Source organism: Sorex araneus, chromosome 2, assembly GCF_027595985.1.
Source record: "Sorex araneus isolate mSorAra2 chromosome 2, mSorAra2.pri, whole genome shotgun sequence".
Lineage (NCBI taxonomy): Eukaryota > Metazoa > Chordata > Mammalia > Eulipotyphla > Soricidae > Sorex > Sorex araneus.
Window position 1 is genome coordinate 186,146,666 of NC_073303.1, and position 16,333 is coordinate 186,162,998.

At 34.0% G+C, this 16,333-nt stretch overlaps 1 protein-coding gene across 2 annotated transcripts in view; it reads left to right on the top strand.

Moving 5' to 3' along the window:
• NCAM2 (neural cell adhesion molecule 2) overlaps positions 1-16,333 on the top strand; it is a 456,616-nt gene that overhangs the window by 273,139 nt on the left and 167,144 nt on the right. For both annotated transcript variants that reach the window (XM_055125317.1, XM_004606976.2), the window contains exon 6: positions 9,627-9,744. In XM_055125317.1, coding sequence (XP_054981292.1) covers positions 9,627-9,744 — 118 coding nt within the window. The remainder of the gene's footprint in view (positions 1-9,626; positions 9,745-16,333) is intronic.

The following is a 16,333-nucleotide window of genomic DNA, read 5'->3' on the forward strand; positions in this document are numbered from 1 at the left end:
TAATTAGTGGCATTTTCCCTTCATGGTGACAAACTTCATAGCTTGCAATTCCTGGAACCACCTTCTACCCAAACAACTGTGCTCACAAAATCAACTATGGAATTTTTTCCTTCTGGTGCTGCAATTGGACACTATCAAGGGTATACGTTGACTAATGCCACCAGACGTTTGTGCTTTCTGCTTACATTTTGCCTTTACTTCAGCCAGAAAAAAAAAAAAATCATTCTGCTCCAGTCTTATTGACTCTTATCTTGTTTACTAGTTTCTTTTAGACTTTGAATTTGGCCTAAAATTTCCCTCTTAAAAAATCCAGTGTGTATGGTCAATGACATATTGGAAGTTACAAAAGATATCAATAAAGACCCACTGTGATCCACATAATCTTAACATTCTTTAATTACAAAATTTGAGTTTGTGTCCTTCTCAATTTGTTATAAACTTTCATCTCTCTTAATTGATACAAATGTGTCATCTTCACTGACTTCACAAATTATCTTGATTTTTTTAAAAAAAGTATTGACTTACACCTCAAAATATGATATTCTATGGAAATACAACTTTTTATTCAAATTCACCTCTTACTTATCTGGCTCCAGATGAAATTGTACCCTGACTTTCACTGTTTGCTGTTTTCTAATTTGTCCTTCATGCTTTTTTCTCGATTTCTCTCTTTCTTCATATTTCTTTCATTGTCTCTTTTTATTTTCTTCTTACTTTCTTTCCTTATTCCTTTCTTCCTTCCTTCCTTCCTTCCTTCCTTCCTTCCTTCCTTCCTTCCTTCCTTCCTTCCTTCCTTCCTTCCTTCCTTCCTTTCTTTCTTTCTTTCTCTCTTTCTTTCTTTCTCTCTTTTTCTCTCTTTCTCTCTCCCTTCCTTCCTTTCTTTCTTTCTTTCTTTCTTTCTTTCTTTCTTTCTTTCTTTCTTTCTTTCTTTCTTTCTTTCTTTCTTTCTTTCTTTCTTTCTTTCTTTCTTATCCTTCTTTCATTCCTCCTTCCCTCCCTACATTCCTCCCTTCTACCATCCCTCCCTCCCATTCTTCCTCCCTCCTTATTTCCTAGTTTTATATATTATATATAATATATAATATATATGTTTATTCTACAACTAATCAAAAAATTAGGATTTGCAGTAGCATAAACAATGCTGGAAATTAAGATTTTTTTCTTATCTCCTTTTGGAACTTTCTTACTGTGTTTCAATATGTGTGATTATTTCCAAAATATGTATCATGCGTCTCTTTCTGAGACTTTACAGCAGAGCTGTTGTCATGGGAAATATGATACAGTAACCCCATTAGAGGATCTTACATCTCTGCATAATCACCAGTGCATGTATACAAATATAACAAATACAATATACAAAACTAACAGTACATAAATATAACCATTAGGAGTGAATTAAAAGTTTCAAACAGAATCATGCTTTTCTCCATCACTTGTATCACTCGTCATCTCATTGCTCATCAATTTGTTAGAGCATGCGCCAGTAATGTCTCCATTCATCCCTGTTGCATGGTAGTGTAGCCTAATGGCGTCTGCTCGCTCCAGGAGTGTGAAGAACATCAAACCGTTCATTCAAGGTCTTGACAAAGAAGTCTGACCATCTCATAGGTGGGTGACCAGGCATTCTTTTGACATCCTGTGGAATCCAGTCGGTAACAGCTCTAGTCCAGTGGTCATTTTTCCCATGCTTTTATTTATTTTACTATGAGTGTACAGTGATCTTATAAGTGACTTTGCTTTCTCCACTGGCACTGACTGGAGTAAACCTTGAACACACTGATGTAGCTACTTGCCCCACACCCAACCCCACCAATCATCATCATCATCATCATCATCATCATCATCATCATCATCATCATCATCATCATCATCATCATCTTGTTGATCATCGAATTGATCGAGCGGTCTCAATAACGTCTCCATTCATCCTAGCCCTGAGATTTTATAACCCTCTCTTTACTCATCCTTCCCAATGAAGAAGGCTATTTCAGGGTCAGGGGAATGAGACCCAGCATTGTTACTGGTTTTGGCATATGAATACATCATCTGGAGTTTACGAGGCTGTCCCATGTAGGCAGGAAACTCTCGGTAGCTTGCCAGGTTCTCCCAGAGGGAGAATTAGTCTATAAGATATCTTATCCTTCCAGGAGCTTGCTTTTAAATCTCTGGATGTTGGCCATTGGTGGGATTACACAGCGCCAGGGGCAGTCCCTGGGTATGACCACCTAGCTACTGGGAAATGGGAAATCTGTGCGGAAGAGGCCCAGGCCTGATCCAAGCAGGCTTGGTTGTCTCAGACCCGGGTCCCACACACCTGGGTTCCTCTGCTGATTACTTCGTGCGTGAGGCTCTTCTGAACGTGTAGAGAGGGGTTTTGAGAGTGGCTAGGCTCTGGAGGTCTTCGGCTAGCTACCAGGAGCTCTGCTCAGGGCACGGAAGGAAGCTGGAGCCCACCCCCTCCGAGGGTTGGGAAAGAGAGCCAGGCGCGGGCAAGAGACTCTTTCACCACACCAATATATATATATAAAAAAATGAGATTAGTATTAATTTGTTTTTTACTCTTTTCATCTATGTCCATCTTGGCCCCATTGCATTCAAGACCTCTCAGTTTAATAAAGTTCTCCCAGTACTATTGAGAAAATGTTCATAAGAATAAAAGACCTGCAAGTGACTTTTTTAATTTAAAATGTATCCAACACAGGACTATTTTTATAAGAGTATTCTTAAAAATTCTTTAAAATCATTTACTATTTTAATGTTCTTAATTCTTTAAATCAAATTACTAAATAACTATTTTTTTGGGGGGGTCACACCTGGAGATGCACAGGGGTTACTCCTGGCTCTTCACTCAGGAATTACCCCTGGCAGTGCTCAGGGGACCATATGGGATGCTGGGATTAGAACCCGGGTCGGCTGCGTGCAAGGCAAACGCCCGACCCGCTGTGCTATCGCTCCAGCCCCTAAATAACTATTTTGAATAGATTTTAATTCTTTAAAATGCTTTAAACTCTTAAAAAATTCTTTAAAACAGTTTACCTTGTTTTGAATATTCTGTAAAGTTTTAGAATTCATTTAGAGTTGCATTTCTTGATCAGGATTCATAAAATCACCTATGAGCTCCCAGGATATTCTAAATAGGAGGAGGGATGCCAGGTGAAAACCGCATCAATGGGAGGCTGTGATATGCAGTGAGGAGCCAACTAGTCAGATGAGTGGGACAGAATAAAACATGATTGGGGGGAGGCAGCACAGTTGGAAATATATCGAAGAACAGCAGGTTAAAATCTCCTGAAGCATTTTGCAATTTTTATATCAAAGAAAAGCAGTCATTTTGGAATCTTTCTTCAGCTACAGAAGTTCAGTGACTTCTATTACTTTCATTCAGCAAAGCTGTTTCAAAATTCATGAATATTCACCCATGTAATAGTATTTCATTCCCTTTAATTTCTTAATAGTATTTAGTTTTAGTGTTATTTTCCAATATTCTTACCTGTTGATCCAAATAACATTTTAAAATGTAATAATTTTGGGCCTTTTAAAGTGGCTATGAACACGTATTCATGTCTCTGTAGTTCATACTGTTTATTTGGGGAGAATAAATATATACGAGAAGTATGATTGCATCATGTGGTAAATGTATATTTAACTAAAAGCAGAAAAAATCATGTCAATGTTTTTTTTCAAAGTGATTTACTATTTTATATTTATATAGCATTATTGTCAACATTTTTATTTCCCTCCACATCTTCAGCAAGGCTTTATATCTTCTCTCTCTCTTTTTTTTTTTGGTTGTTTTATTAAGAGTTCACATAATTTCAATTGAAGATTAATTTGCAGTTTTCTTATTAATGAGGGTATAGTATATAATTTACCCTACATTTTGCCAAATGCTTTATTTCCTTTGTTTTACTTGAAAATAAGAAATTCTTTTTCTATGTTAAGAATTGAGTTAGTTTACAAAATACTGGGTAATTTCCAGTTATTATTGTGGAAAATAAAAGTTTAATTTTCATATATTCATGAAAGATATTTGATTTAAAATTCTTTAAAATTCTTTAAAATAATTTAGGTATTTTAAAATGTATTCTTTGTTCATTAGAACAAAATCTGAAATATTATTATTAGGTGGAATTTTGGTAATTCTCAGTTAAATTGATAATATTGTCCAGTACTTCTCTTTACTTTTAACCTTGTCTACTTGTTCTGTTAGTTTATGAGAGGGGGTCACTTAGTATCTCATAATGTGATATATTTGTTTGTTTTTCCATGTGAGTCTATCACTTTCTACTTTTGAGTCTCTATTTCTTTTACACACTAAAACATAGAAACATTTCTATTTGGTGACTTGACTTGATTATTTTTAGGAAAGAGTTCTGAAACCTACTTTGAATCATGATAGCTAACGCATGTTTATTTTAGGAAGTTATTTCAAGTTTTTTTCCCTTACTTTTCATTTTAATCTAATAGTATCTTGAAGAGAGTGCAGAGCAGACTTTTAAAAAATATGAGCTATACCTGTCTTTGATTAAGAATGTTTCCATACTTATTATTAAATATCTCATTTATTTAGTGAGTTTTGTGTTCTAGTGTTTGTTTTATGTTATCTTATATCTATCTGTTCTTTCTGCTTTTTGTTTCTATTCCCACATTTTTCTTAGTTTTTTGAGCTTTTTTTATTAAATAAATGAATACATTGGTTCACTACTATTACTCAATGTTATGCTTAGTTCATTTCTTGATATTTTATATTTGTGCCTTAGATAATTGTATAGTTTGTATTGATTAAACACAGACATACGACAATGTGAAATATTTATACATTTTTAGGGATACAGTAATGCCATAGTACACCAACCACTAGAGTGACAATATCCCCTAACCCCAATTTTCCTCTAAACTACCCTATAATCTCAGATTTTATAGGATACTTTAGATATGGGTTGATTATACAGAATGTATATATATATATATATATATATATACACATTTTCAAATGTTGTTTAATGAAGACAGTATCTTTGCCACATTGTATGGTCTTGGCATTTGTCAAGCTTATCTCACTATATATGTGTGTGATAGCTTATTTCTGTGTATGTACATTGTCTCAATTGTTTTGTACATTTTTATTTATTTTTATAACTGTAATTTTTGTATCAAGTTTTATGATCAGAAAATATGTGTCATTCAGGTAGTTTTTATTTATTTTAGCTCATTGATAGGTGGTGAGGGCTCGTGGGCCACATACGGTGGTTTTCTGGGATTATTCCTGATTCTGCCCAGAATTTACCACTAGTGCTCCTCAGAAGACTGTATGCCAGAGATTGGACCAGGATTATCCACATACAAGACAAATTTCTTACCCTATGGGCTATCTCCTGAGCCCTATTCTTTTAGTAAAATAACTTGTGTATCTTGAAAATTTATGAATTCTAAGACTTTTTAATTTCTAAATAAATGATTGGAATTTTAGTATGCCTTATATATAATAGGTCATGCTGAGCAGGACTGTCATTCAACAGTATTAAACCTCCTACTTCATATAAATAGGATAGATTTACATACATGTGTAAAAATTTCACAGGGTTTCATATTTTTTACAGTATAAATACCATTTATTTGGTTGGTTAATTTCTGTGTATTTTATCCATTTTAATACTACTGCAAAGGGATTTAGCTTTTTGTTGTACATTTTAGATCTCACATACAATTAAAATTAATTTTAATTTTAAAATATCAACTTCTTTAATATAACTTTTAAGTAGTTAATTAATATGTTATAATTCAAATACATAATCCCATGTAAGTTATATAATTCAATTAGTCAACAAGTATGCAAAATTCTGTAACTAACATCTAAGTTAATATGCAGTGTTTCCATTATACACAGAATTTCTGTGTTGACTACTGTGCTATATAGCACTGTAGCATTATAGCAGTGTAGTCCGGTTGTTCATCAATTTGCGCAAGCAGGCACCAGTAACATCTCCATTGTGAGACTTGTTGTTACTGTTTTTGGCATATCGAATACGCCACAGGTAGTTTACCAGGCTCTTCCATGTGGGCGGAATACTCTCAGTAGCCTTCCGGTCTCTCTAGAGGAATGGAGGAATCGAACCCAGGTCAGCCATGTGCAAGACAAACACCCTACCCATTGTGCTACTGTGCTGTAGCAGCATGAAATTATTTTTTAAAAAGGCAGAAAGATATTTGTATCAGTGAATGAATACAAAATACAGGAAAGGATCCAAAAAAAAAAAAATCAGAACTTTCTAACCGTGCTGAAGAAAAGTTAATAACCAGGGCCTTATTGTACATGACCCACCTAAGTTTGATCTCCAACACTGCATATGGTTCCCTGAATCCACCACCACCTGCCCTGAATCTTAAATACTGGGCTAGGACTGACCACTCTCAAGTGTTGCTCACCTGCCTTGCCACAACAAAAAATAAAGAAAATTAATAAACAACAGTCCTAGTAAACTTTACCAAAATAAGGAAATTAAAGAGAACTTCAGCAAGGACTGAGAAATGCGAACACACCCAAACAGAAAGAATTGAGCCTAAGAATACAGTAGCTGAATTGAAAATGAAAATGCATGTAAACTTAATTATAAATAAAATACACAAATCCTAAAAGAAACTAACAAGCTTTGGCAAATTAAACTTAGCATTTAACCACTGATCTATTTGGCTGTGAAATATTTGGAGGGCCTTGGGGTCTCCTGAGTGCTGCTTGGGAAGTAGCAAATCAACTTGTTATTGGAACATTGTGTGTATGAAGCTTAATCATGAATGACTTTGTATCTCAGTAATTCTTGATGATTCAATACATTTTTTAAATTATGTCAACTACATTTTTAGATCACAATGATATGAAAGAAGAAATTAACCATAATTAGTACTCCGGGAAACCTCAAACATGTAGACTAAAAAGTATGTTTTTGAATAGATATTGGGTCAGAGAGGAAAGTGCAGAAAAAACTTAATGCTGCAAGAATTATCATAATATCTGGAACATAGCCAAAGCAGTACTAGCAGGCAAGATTCTAGCAATACAGGCTTACGTCAGGAAAAAAGAAAAGGCTTAAATAAATAATCTATGCTCACATCTTAAGGAATTGGAAAAAAAAAAACTAGTGGAATCTAAGTTATTAGAAATAAGGAAATAATGAGAATTAGAATGGATTTAAATAAATTAAACATTAACACAAATGAACAATTAAACCAATAGCTGTTTTACTGAAAAATAAACAATACTGGAAAATATTTTTTCATAAAAAAACTCATGAAAAGTCAGAGAACTCTATAAACAGGATTATAATTAAAAGAGTTCTAATAAATGTCAAAATACAAAAACACAAAATGTTTCTTTTTACAGAAGTTATTGCATAAACTTTATATAAATATTATTTTGTAATTTTCTAAAGAATTGAATATGTGGGACTGGAGCAATAGCACAGCCGGGTAGGGTGTTTGCCCTGCATGCGACCGACCAGGGTTCAATTCCCAGTATCCTACATGGTCCCCCAAGTACTGCCAGGAGTAATTCCTTAGTGTATGAACCAGGAGTAACCCCTGTACATCTCCGGGTGTGACCCAAAAAGCAAAAAAAAAAAAAAAAAGAATTAAATATGTATTGCTGAACCCAAATTAGAATGTTTTGTAACTACATTTTTAAATAACAGGGAAATAATGAAATATTATCACAATATATTTTGATAATTATAAGACAAAATGTTATAAAATTTAATTTTAATGTATTAAATAGTTATAATTCTCACATGACAATGGGGAGATCCTGTCAGATCATATGACTTAAAACTAAATTTAGAGAAAAAAAATATTGGTTTTAGTTACCAATAAATAATGTTGGTTTTTAAATTATTTTTGTGTATCACTACGTGATATGTATATTGGTATACAACATTAATGTTTTTAGCCTTAGAATCAGTTGAGTAATGCTACTATCTATACTAACTCAAATACTCTGTACAGATATTAATTATAATTATACTTTCAAAAGTCGTCTGTTCATGATGCTTAATATAAGAATAAAATGCCTCCAGGCGCCAGAGAAATAACACAGCGGGTAGGGCATTTGCCTTGCACGCAACCAAGCCTTGTTCGATTCCCAGCATTCCATAATGTCCACTGAGCACTGCCAGGAGTAATTCCTGAGTGCAGAGCCAGGAGTAACCCCTGTGCATCGCCAAGTGTGACCCAAAAAGCAAAAAAAAAAAAAAATAATAATAATAATAATAAAATACCTTCAGATAATCGTTGGAATACTTATTTTGCCTTATTCAATTGGAAACTTTAAAAGTATGTGTTAAAGCATGCAATTTTAATGTGTTGGAATTTAGTTTCTGTTGTAGACATTATTGATTTGGCTATTGCAAACATTGCATTTCAGTAACAGTTTCAACATGTCCAAAATGTGCAGCATGTACAATTTTTTTTAAAGTAATTAGTTAGAAATCGGGGATCCTTAAATGTGAAATTGCATTGTTCATGAAAATCTATTTTACACTTTCTTGGCTTAAGCAGTTTCTCTTCATAAAATGTTCTATATTTGTTTGAAGAAATTAAGTGTAGTTAATCAGAAAGAACATTATGGTTTGACACTTAATTTGAAAGTCCTGTCTTGAAGCAATGAATGATTACTTATAGAGTTATATACTCCAATGAGAACCCAAAAAGGAAATTCATTTATGCTCCAAGATGGCTTAAGTATTGATGTAAGCCAGGGTGGTATTGAATATTGGCTGTCTTTTGTGAGAAATATATCATAAAATTGCACATATATACCTATGTATAGCGACTTGAATTTCCTATCTGTCTTTGCTAAAATGTCCAGTTAATTGTTTTAGCTTAATAGACTAAAATTTCTGAAATAGAAATATAGTACTGTCTAATTACTGTACCATAGGAAAAAAAAAACAGTGATTTTAAAAATCACTTTTATTGCAGACTTGCCAGTTTTATTAATATCAGAATAAAACGTTTAAAATTTAACCTCGGTCCAGAGAGATAGTACAGGGCTTTTAAGAAAAAGCCCATATGTTTTAAATTTTTGTTGCTGTTTGATTTTATTTCGGTGGCCACGTAAAATGATGCTGAGGAATTAATCCTGGCTCTGCTCTCAAGACTCAGAAATTACTCCTGGCTGTGTTCAGGGGACCAGAAAGTATGTCTGGGATCGAATCTGAGTTGGCTGTGTGCATAGCAAATGCCCTCCCTGCTGTACTATCTCCGAAGACCCCAAAAGTACATGCTTTGATTGTGGCGGTGTAAGTTGAATTCTCTGCACCCCACGTTACACTAAGCGTGGCAGACCTCCTGATAGTCACAAGCAATAACAGGAGTAGCCTTGGAAGCCCCCATTACCTACTAGGGGGTCACCTGAATTACCCTAGTAAGAGAGACCCCAAACACACCTGCATCTTCAGATGACCCATTTGCCTGAGAATATTCAGAAAGGGCCTCTGGGTATCTACTGACAACTACTTAGCAGATCTCCCTGCCCCAAACAGTGAACATTAAATTAATAGTGATGAAGAATTCACAGTGGTATCCCTAACATGCTTGTCGTCTGTGTTTCATTTGCGTTCATATCTTTTTTTCAGTGCCACCAGCAATCACAATGCCTCAGAAATCCTTTAATGCCACCGCAGAGCGGGGAGAAGAGATTACGTTATCCTGCAGAGCATCGGGCTCCCCAGAGCCCTCCATCTCCTGGTACAGGTAGGCTATGCACCCACGTGCCCACCGCTGAGCGATCTCAGGCTTATGAAAAAGAGTAACCATTGTTTCACCAAAAGGAAAAGCATTTTTTGTTTGTTTATTTGTTTGTTTGTTTGTTTGGCTTTTTGGGTCACACCCAGCGATACTCAGGGGTTACTCCTGGCTCTGCACTCAGGAATTACCCCTGGCGGAGCTCAGGGGACCATATGGGATGCTGGGAATCGAACCAGGGTCCGCCGCATGCAAGGCAAACGCCCTACCCTCCCTGCTACCCTCCAGCCTGGAAAGCATTGTTTTTGAACCTTATTTTGAAATCAGATGTTCAGGGTTTGGAGCCATACGATAGCAGGCAGGACATTCTCGTTCCTAGACCCGGTCACTCGTTATAGTTCCCTAGTCATGCCAAGAGTGATTCCTAAGCACAGAACCTGGAGTCTGTCCTGACATCACCGGTTGTGGCCACCAAACGAAAACAAAAAAGAAAGAAGAAAATAGTCTTTGGGGGAAAGATATGAGAAGGAATATTGGCAATAAGTAAAGACATTCATTGGTCGACTGTCTTGGACATTTTGGTGGTTTAGAGGTGAGGTAACTGTACATGAAAACTGTTGAGTCATTACTGTTATACACCTGTCGCCCCAAATCAGAGTAGGACATCTAAAACTTACAGTGCTTTTGTTTCTGGTTATACATTTTTTGATCGAATTCCTAAAGTTATGAACAAAATGCTTTTACCCAAGTAAAAGGTAGAAACCAGACATTTGGAATGTGTTAAAGACATGTTTTAGTCTAACTGAGCCAAAAGTCTCATGATCAATTAGATAACTTTATAACTATTATTCGAGATTATCTAGTAATACGAATCTCTGAAGCAATTACTCCACTGTCAGTATATAAAATCACACTTTATCATAATTTAGCTTTTATATTTCTTCATTATATTATTACAAAGAAAATTCATTTTGTACAATTAAAATTCCATTAGTTTAATGCAGGTTAACATATAATTTTAAATTTGGTTTTAAATGTTATATATTAAAATATATAATTAATTTGAATAACTAATTTTTGAAGATTGTTTTATGTTATCAAATATATTTAAAAAAATTTCTTATCCAGGTCCTGGTTCCATTGCTAAAAGAGAAGCTATGACATTTAATTGGACAATCTTTTGAATAGTTATTAGTTATTCAAGTTATTACTCATGCATAGCTACAAACATGCAAAGAATCATTTTATGTTCTATAGACTATGTAGTAAAATAATAATACAAAAATGATTTGTAGAATGAATCCAAATTGAAAAAATATCGTTAATAAAATTTGTTTAACTGAAACTCAATACATTTTCACTTAAAAATATTTACTAATATTAAGTTCAAGTTTCAAAAATTCATTTGTCTATCACTGTATCTCAATCATCTCTTTGCTCATCGATTTGCTCCAGCAGATAGCAGTAACATCTCCATTCTGAGACTTGTTTTGTTACTGTTTTTGGCATATTGAATACACCATGGGTAGCTTGCCAGGCTCTGCCATTTGCCTACTGAGATACTCTCAGTAGGTTGCCGGGCTCTCGGAGAGGGATAGTATCGAGGAATTGAACCCAGGTTGGCCGCATGCAAGGCAAATGCCCTACCCGCTGTGCTATTGATCCAGCACAAGTGGACAAGGGGACAAGCTACACTTGTCCATAATAGCAGTAAATAAGGCATTTCTCCAAATAGAGTGTTTTTTGAGGTTATGTGAGGACATTGATTCCTTAGTGATGCACTATGCTATTTTTAAGGAATTTAACATTAAGCAGTAACATATTCTATCCAAGTAATTATCAGGTATTTCATATCCTGAATTTCTAGTGTGCATCTTTAATAGTTTTAAAACAAATTGCAACATTAAAAATCTTTTGTATCATTTATCACAAAAAACTGTATTGTTCAACAATTCTATTTTTGTCATGTTTCCTTTTTGTTTAAATATATTTTCCTTAATGTTAAACATCTGTTTAAAAGTTTGCATCTACAAAGAAATTATCATGAATATTATCAAAAGTATGATTTAGAAGTTAAAATTTAGTTAAATTATATTTTAATCTAATACATTTTGTGGATTAATTTTGTTCCTTGACGGACAAAATTAAGTATTGCCCATTACTGAATAAAATTTTTACTGGATTTGAAAGAAAAATAAATGTTTCAAACTGAAAATAACAAGGTCAACTTAGTATAAGAGGATCCTTTTATCTCAAAAAATATATCTATGCACATAGATTTTATCATTTTGGGGAAAACATTAGCACTAAACAATATACAAAAATAGGAAGAGAGGTCCACATTGAATTTGGAGATAATATCTCCCAGAGATACAAGGAGAGGCCAATAAATAAATAAGCGTGGGGGTGGGGAGTTGAGGATAAAATATTGGGGAGAAATTAAAAATTTTTTCCAGAGAAAACAAGGAAACTTAATGACAGAGAAGTCAATAGTAGAAATGAAAACAATTTCTCTGTATATTTCACTTTTAATATTTTTACAGAGGCTTTATATTTCACTTTTAATATTTATTCAGAGGCTTTTTAAAAAGCTGTTGATAGTATCATTTGAATTATTATAATTAGTTATCTAACTTTTTTAATGTCATTGATTCATTATGTTAAAATAGCAGATCATTTTTCCTATTAAGTCACTTGCTTATTGTCTGGGGTACCGTCCATCCGTCCCAGGTATCCTTGTGCATTTGGGGCCAATGACTGTCGACCAGCTCTTGGACAAAGGAATGGGTCCACAGGCTGGTTGTCAGTGGCACTTTATTCATATACATTAGCATTATCATAGACAACTTGTGAATGGTTGGGAGGTATCAATTACACATAGATGTAGTTGAATATAAACATTAACAATGAACAGATGTAAAGCCCCTCCTTCAGGGGAAATTATTCTGGAAGATCCACCCGATGGATGGAATTCCATCTCGGGTCTTCAGTACTCAAGATTCCTTCTAGGAGATCAACCCAAAGAGGGCAACCATCTAGGAGCATATTATTTTATCCTTTCTTTTTATTTCTAGTCATTTTGTATTAACACACTAGAGATAAAGACTTTTATCTATACCCTAGGTTAAGCTTAAAATAGTCTCTCTGGACTGATGGTATAGTGTAGGTTTTGGGGGGACATCTCACTGTATTTCTCAGACTATAGTCCTTGGGCCAGGCTAGTTTTTCGTAACCCCACTGGGTCCTCATTCAGTTATTTCTCATGACAGTTTGTTCCATGACTATGCTCTTAACTTATTATACTTCTTTTGGTGCTTAGACTGCCCCAGGGTAGCTTACAGCTTGTATTTGATCCGTCTGAGTTCCTCAGCAGGACTCACCTTTTGGGGTGTAAGGTACTAAGGGCAGTCAATCTAAGGGCAACTGTGACTTAAATCAAGTAAATATGATGGCTGCCCAGGAGTATTTCAGAGTAAGCTAAGTCCCAGGTTACACATGCAAGCATTAACTGTCTTACTATATCTAAACAAAAGGGACATAGCGCTAAAATAAAAACATGCAAATGGCGTAAAGGAAAGATAAAAGCCGTATTTTACTGGCATATGCAAAATCCAGAACCATCAGAAGGTATGACTTTATAAGGTACTGTGCCTGATTTGGAGATATTTGTAACTAATAGGGGAAAAAAGAACACAAAGTGAGGCTAAAGATAAACAGAAAAGATTGGAGTACCCCATTCGTAATGGTTGTGCCTCGGGAGCACTGTGTTGTGTGTAATTCAATTTACCCAAGCCCTCTGAAGGAGGAGAAAGGATGACCCAACGCTAAGACTAAATGTCTCATAATTATAATCCAACAGTTTATATTTTGCCTCATTTAACTTTTGCAATTAATCTGAATTAGAATTTGTTTCAATTGTTGTCTCAAGTCTCTGAAAGATACTTGATTGTATTTTCATTCTTGACTTTTCTGGGATCAGGGAAAGTCTAGCCATCTAGATTGAAGAGGGAGCGATTTTTCTTTTTCTATCACTCGCAGAAACGATATGTAATTCCTCCTGAATTTTGAAAATTTTTCAATATGTGGTGGTATTTTTCTTGCATATATAAATACAAATTTAATTATTTATACAAATACACAATTTATATGTATTTTTATTTTGTGATTTTATGTGAAATATAATTTTAGAAATACACCTATTTCCTTTAAATTGTATACACTGTGGTAAATCAACAGTTTTCTTTGTTATTCTGTCTCTTGATTAGTTTCAATAGAGAATTATAAATATAATGATCTTAATGATTAGCTTTTGGCTTAAATAGCTTTCCCCCTTTGTTTTATTAACATCTACTCATTTTTTAAATTCTTTCTTCTTCTTTAACTTTTTTTTTCAGTTAAGACTAATTTTATGGCTTCAATTTAAAAGCACGCATTTATCTAACACAAGCATATATTTTCTCCTTAGTAACCTACAAACATGGATCTTAAGAATTTTGATATTTATATTTTATTTTAAGGAGGGTTTACCTAGATATGCACAGTTATTTACTCCTAGCTTGGGGACTGCTCCTAGGGACTTGAATACTTTATGAGGCTACTGGGAATTAAACCCAATCAGGAGTGCAATGAAACACCTCACCTACTGCTTTATCTATCTCATTTATTTTATCATCAGCATCAGCATCATTATTATTATTACTATTGTTATTAGCACTTGAGGATATACCCATTGTTATTCAAGGACTGTTCCTGGATCTGTACACAGGGATTACTCTAGAGATGCTCAGGCAAAAACATTGGGTACTGGGGATCAAATCTGGGTTGGGCTATTGGAAGGCAAATATTCTACCTGCTGTACGAAAGTGGGAACCCTCACTGACATTTTAATAGCATAGTTTCATTATTTCATTCAGATGTTCTGAATGTCTGTGTAATTAACATTACAGTGGTTATATATGAATACATTTACTTGTTTCTAACTATTTTGGTATGTTTTATATACATTTCTGCTTCAGTTTATTAGTTAAAATCCATATCTGTTAGGAAAAAAATTTATATCAGCAGTTTGTTCAGTTTTATTGAATATTATTTTGTGGTTGATATTTATTTTCATTGTGCATTTGAATAGAATACATATTGGATATTGTCATATAGGGTATTTTGATATTAATAGGTCAACTAGATTTGTACTATAGTCCATATATTTAATATCCTCACTGGATAATAATTATTCTAAGAGTGAATGTTCAGTTCTCTTTTATTTCTTTCATGCTTTGGAGCTCTGTTATTTTTTAAATATTTGCAGCATCAATAATATTCTAAGAATGATTTCAAGAATTTATTTTAGAGTAAGAAAATTATATCTTTGTCTATTTTATTTCAAATACTTTCAAATACTTTCTAGTTTTGAGTGGTTGTTTTTTGTTATTTTATTTTAGAGTAAGAAAATTCTATTTTATTTCAAATATTTTCTAGTTTTTGTTTGTTTTGTTTTGTTTTTGCTTTAGTGGTGCTCAGGGCTTACTCCTGGCTCTGTTCAGGGTTCACTCCTGGTGGGCTCTGGGGACTTTATGTGAAGCCAGAAATTGAACCCAGGGTGGTTGTGTGTGTAAGGAAAACACTCCGATCAGCTCTTATCACTTTGGCCCCTCTGCCTGTATTTAATTGGCTATGGATTAAAGTTCACTGATTTATATTACCGTGTCTTTGTGTTTAATGATTTCTCCTTCATTAATATTTCATCTTAACACCACATAAATACATTTTATTCTATTTTTACCTTACATTTCCTGAAGAAGTCTCCTTATTTCTGATATGTAGCCCAGCTCAATCTCATTCTTTAACTTTCATGAACATGCGGAACATATCCTAGTATTTATTTTAATATCTATTTCTACATATGATCTATATCTTTTTCCAGAAATTTCAAAACTGTTGTTTTTAAGGTAAATTCTTTTTTAATTTTTTTTAAAGTTTACAACGCACTTCAAAACTCAAATGGATCTCCCCCAACACACACATGTACACATACAAAAACACACACTTTTAATCAATACATTCAAGGGATCTATATTATTTTCTACTAATGACAACTAAATTAATAAGCTTTACAAGCTAAGTGTTCTTGACTCAATCATTTGCTATGTTTCAGATATTTAACAGAATATTTTGTATAAAATAAGTACATAACTCTATTTATGGATAAAAAGGAGTATAAAAAACTTGCTAGGGGTTGGAGAGATAGCACAGCGGGTAGGGCGTTTGCCTTGCACGCGGCCGACCCGGGTTTAAATCCCAGCATCCCATATGGTCCCCTGAGCACAGCCAGGGGTAATTCCTGAGTACAAAGCCAGGAGTAACCCTTGTGCATCGCCAGGTGTGACCCAAAAAGCAAAATAAAATAAAATAAAATAAAATAAAATAAAAAGCTTGCTAATTTACATCACCATGTGAAATTAAATATATCCGAATTAAGAGTGGAGCAGATATCTATTCCTAAATAATTAGTTCTGTGATAGGAAAAAGGATAGTGCTAGAAAGAATGAGAAGGAAAAGGATAAAGAGGAAAAATACTCATTTATAGGTTTAATTATAGTTA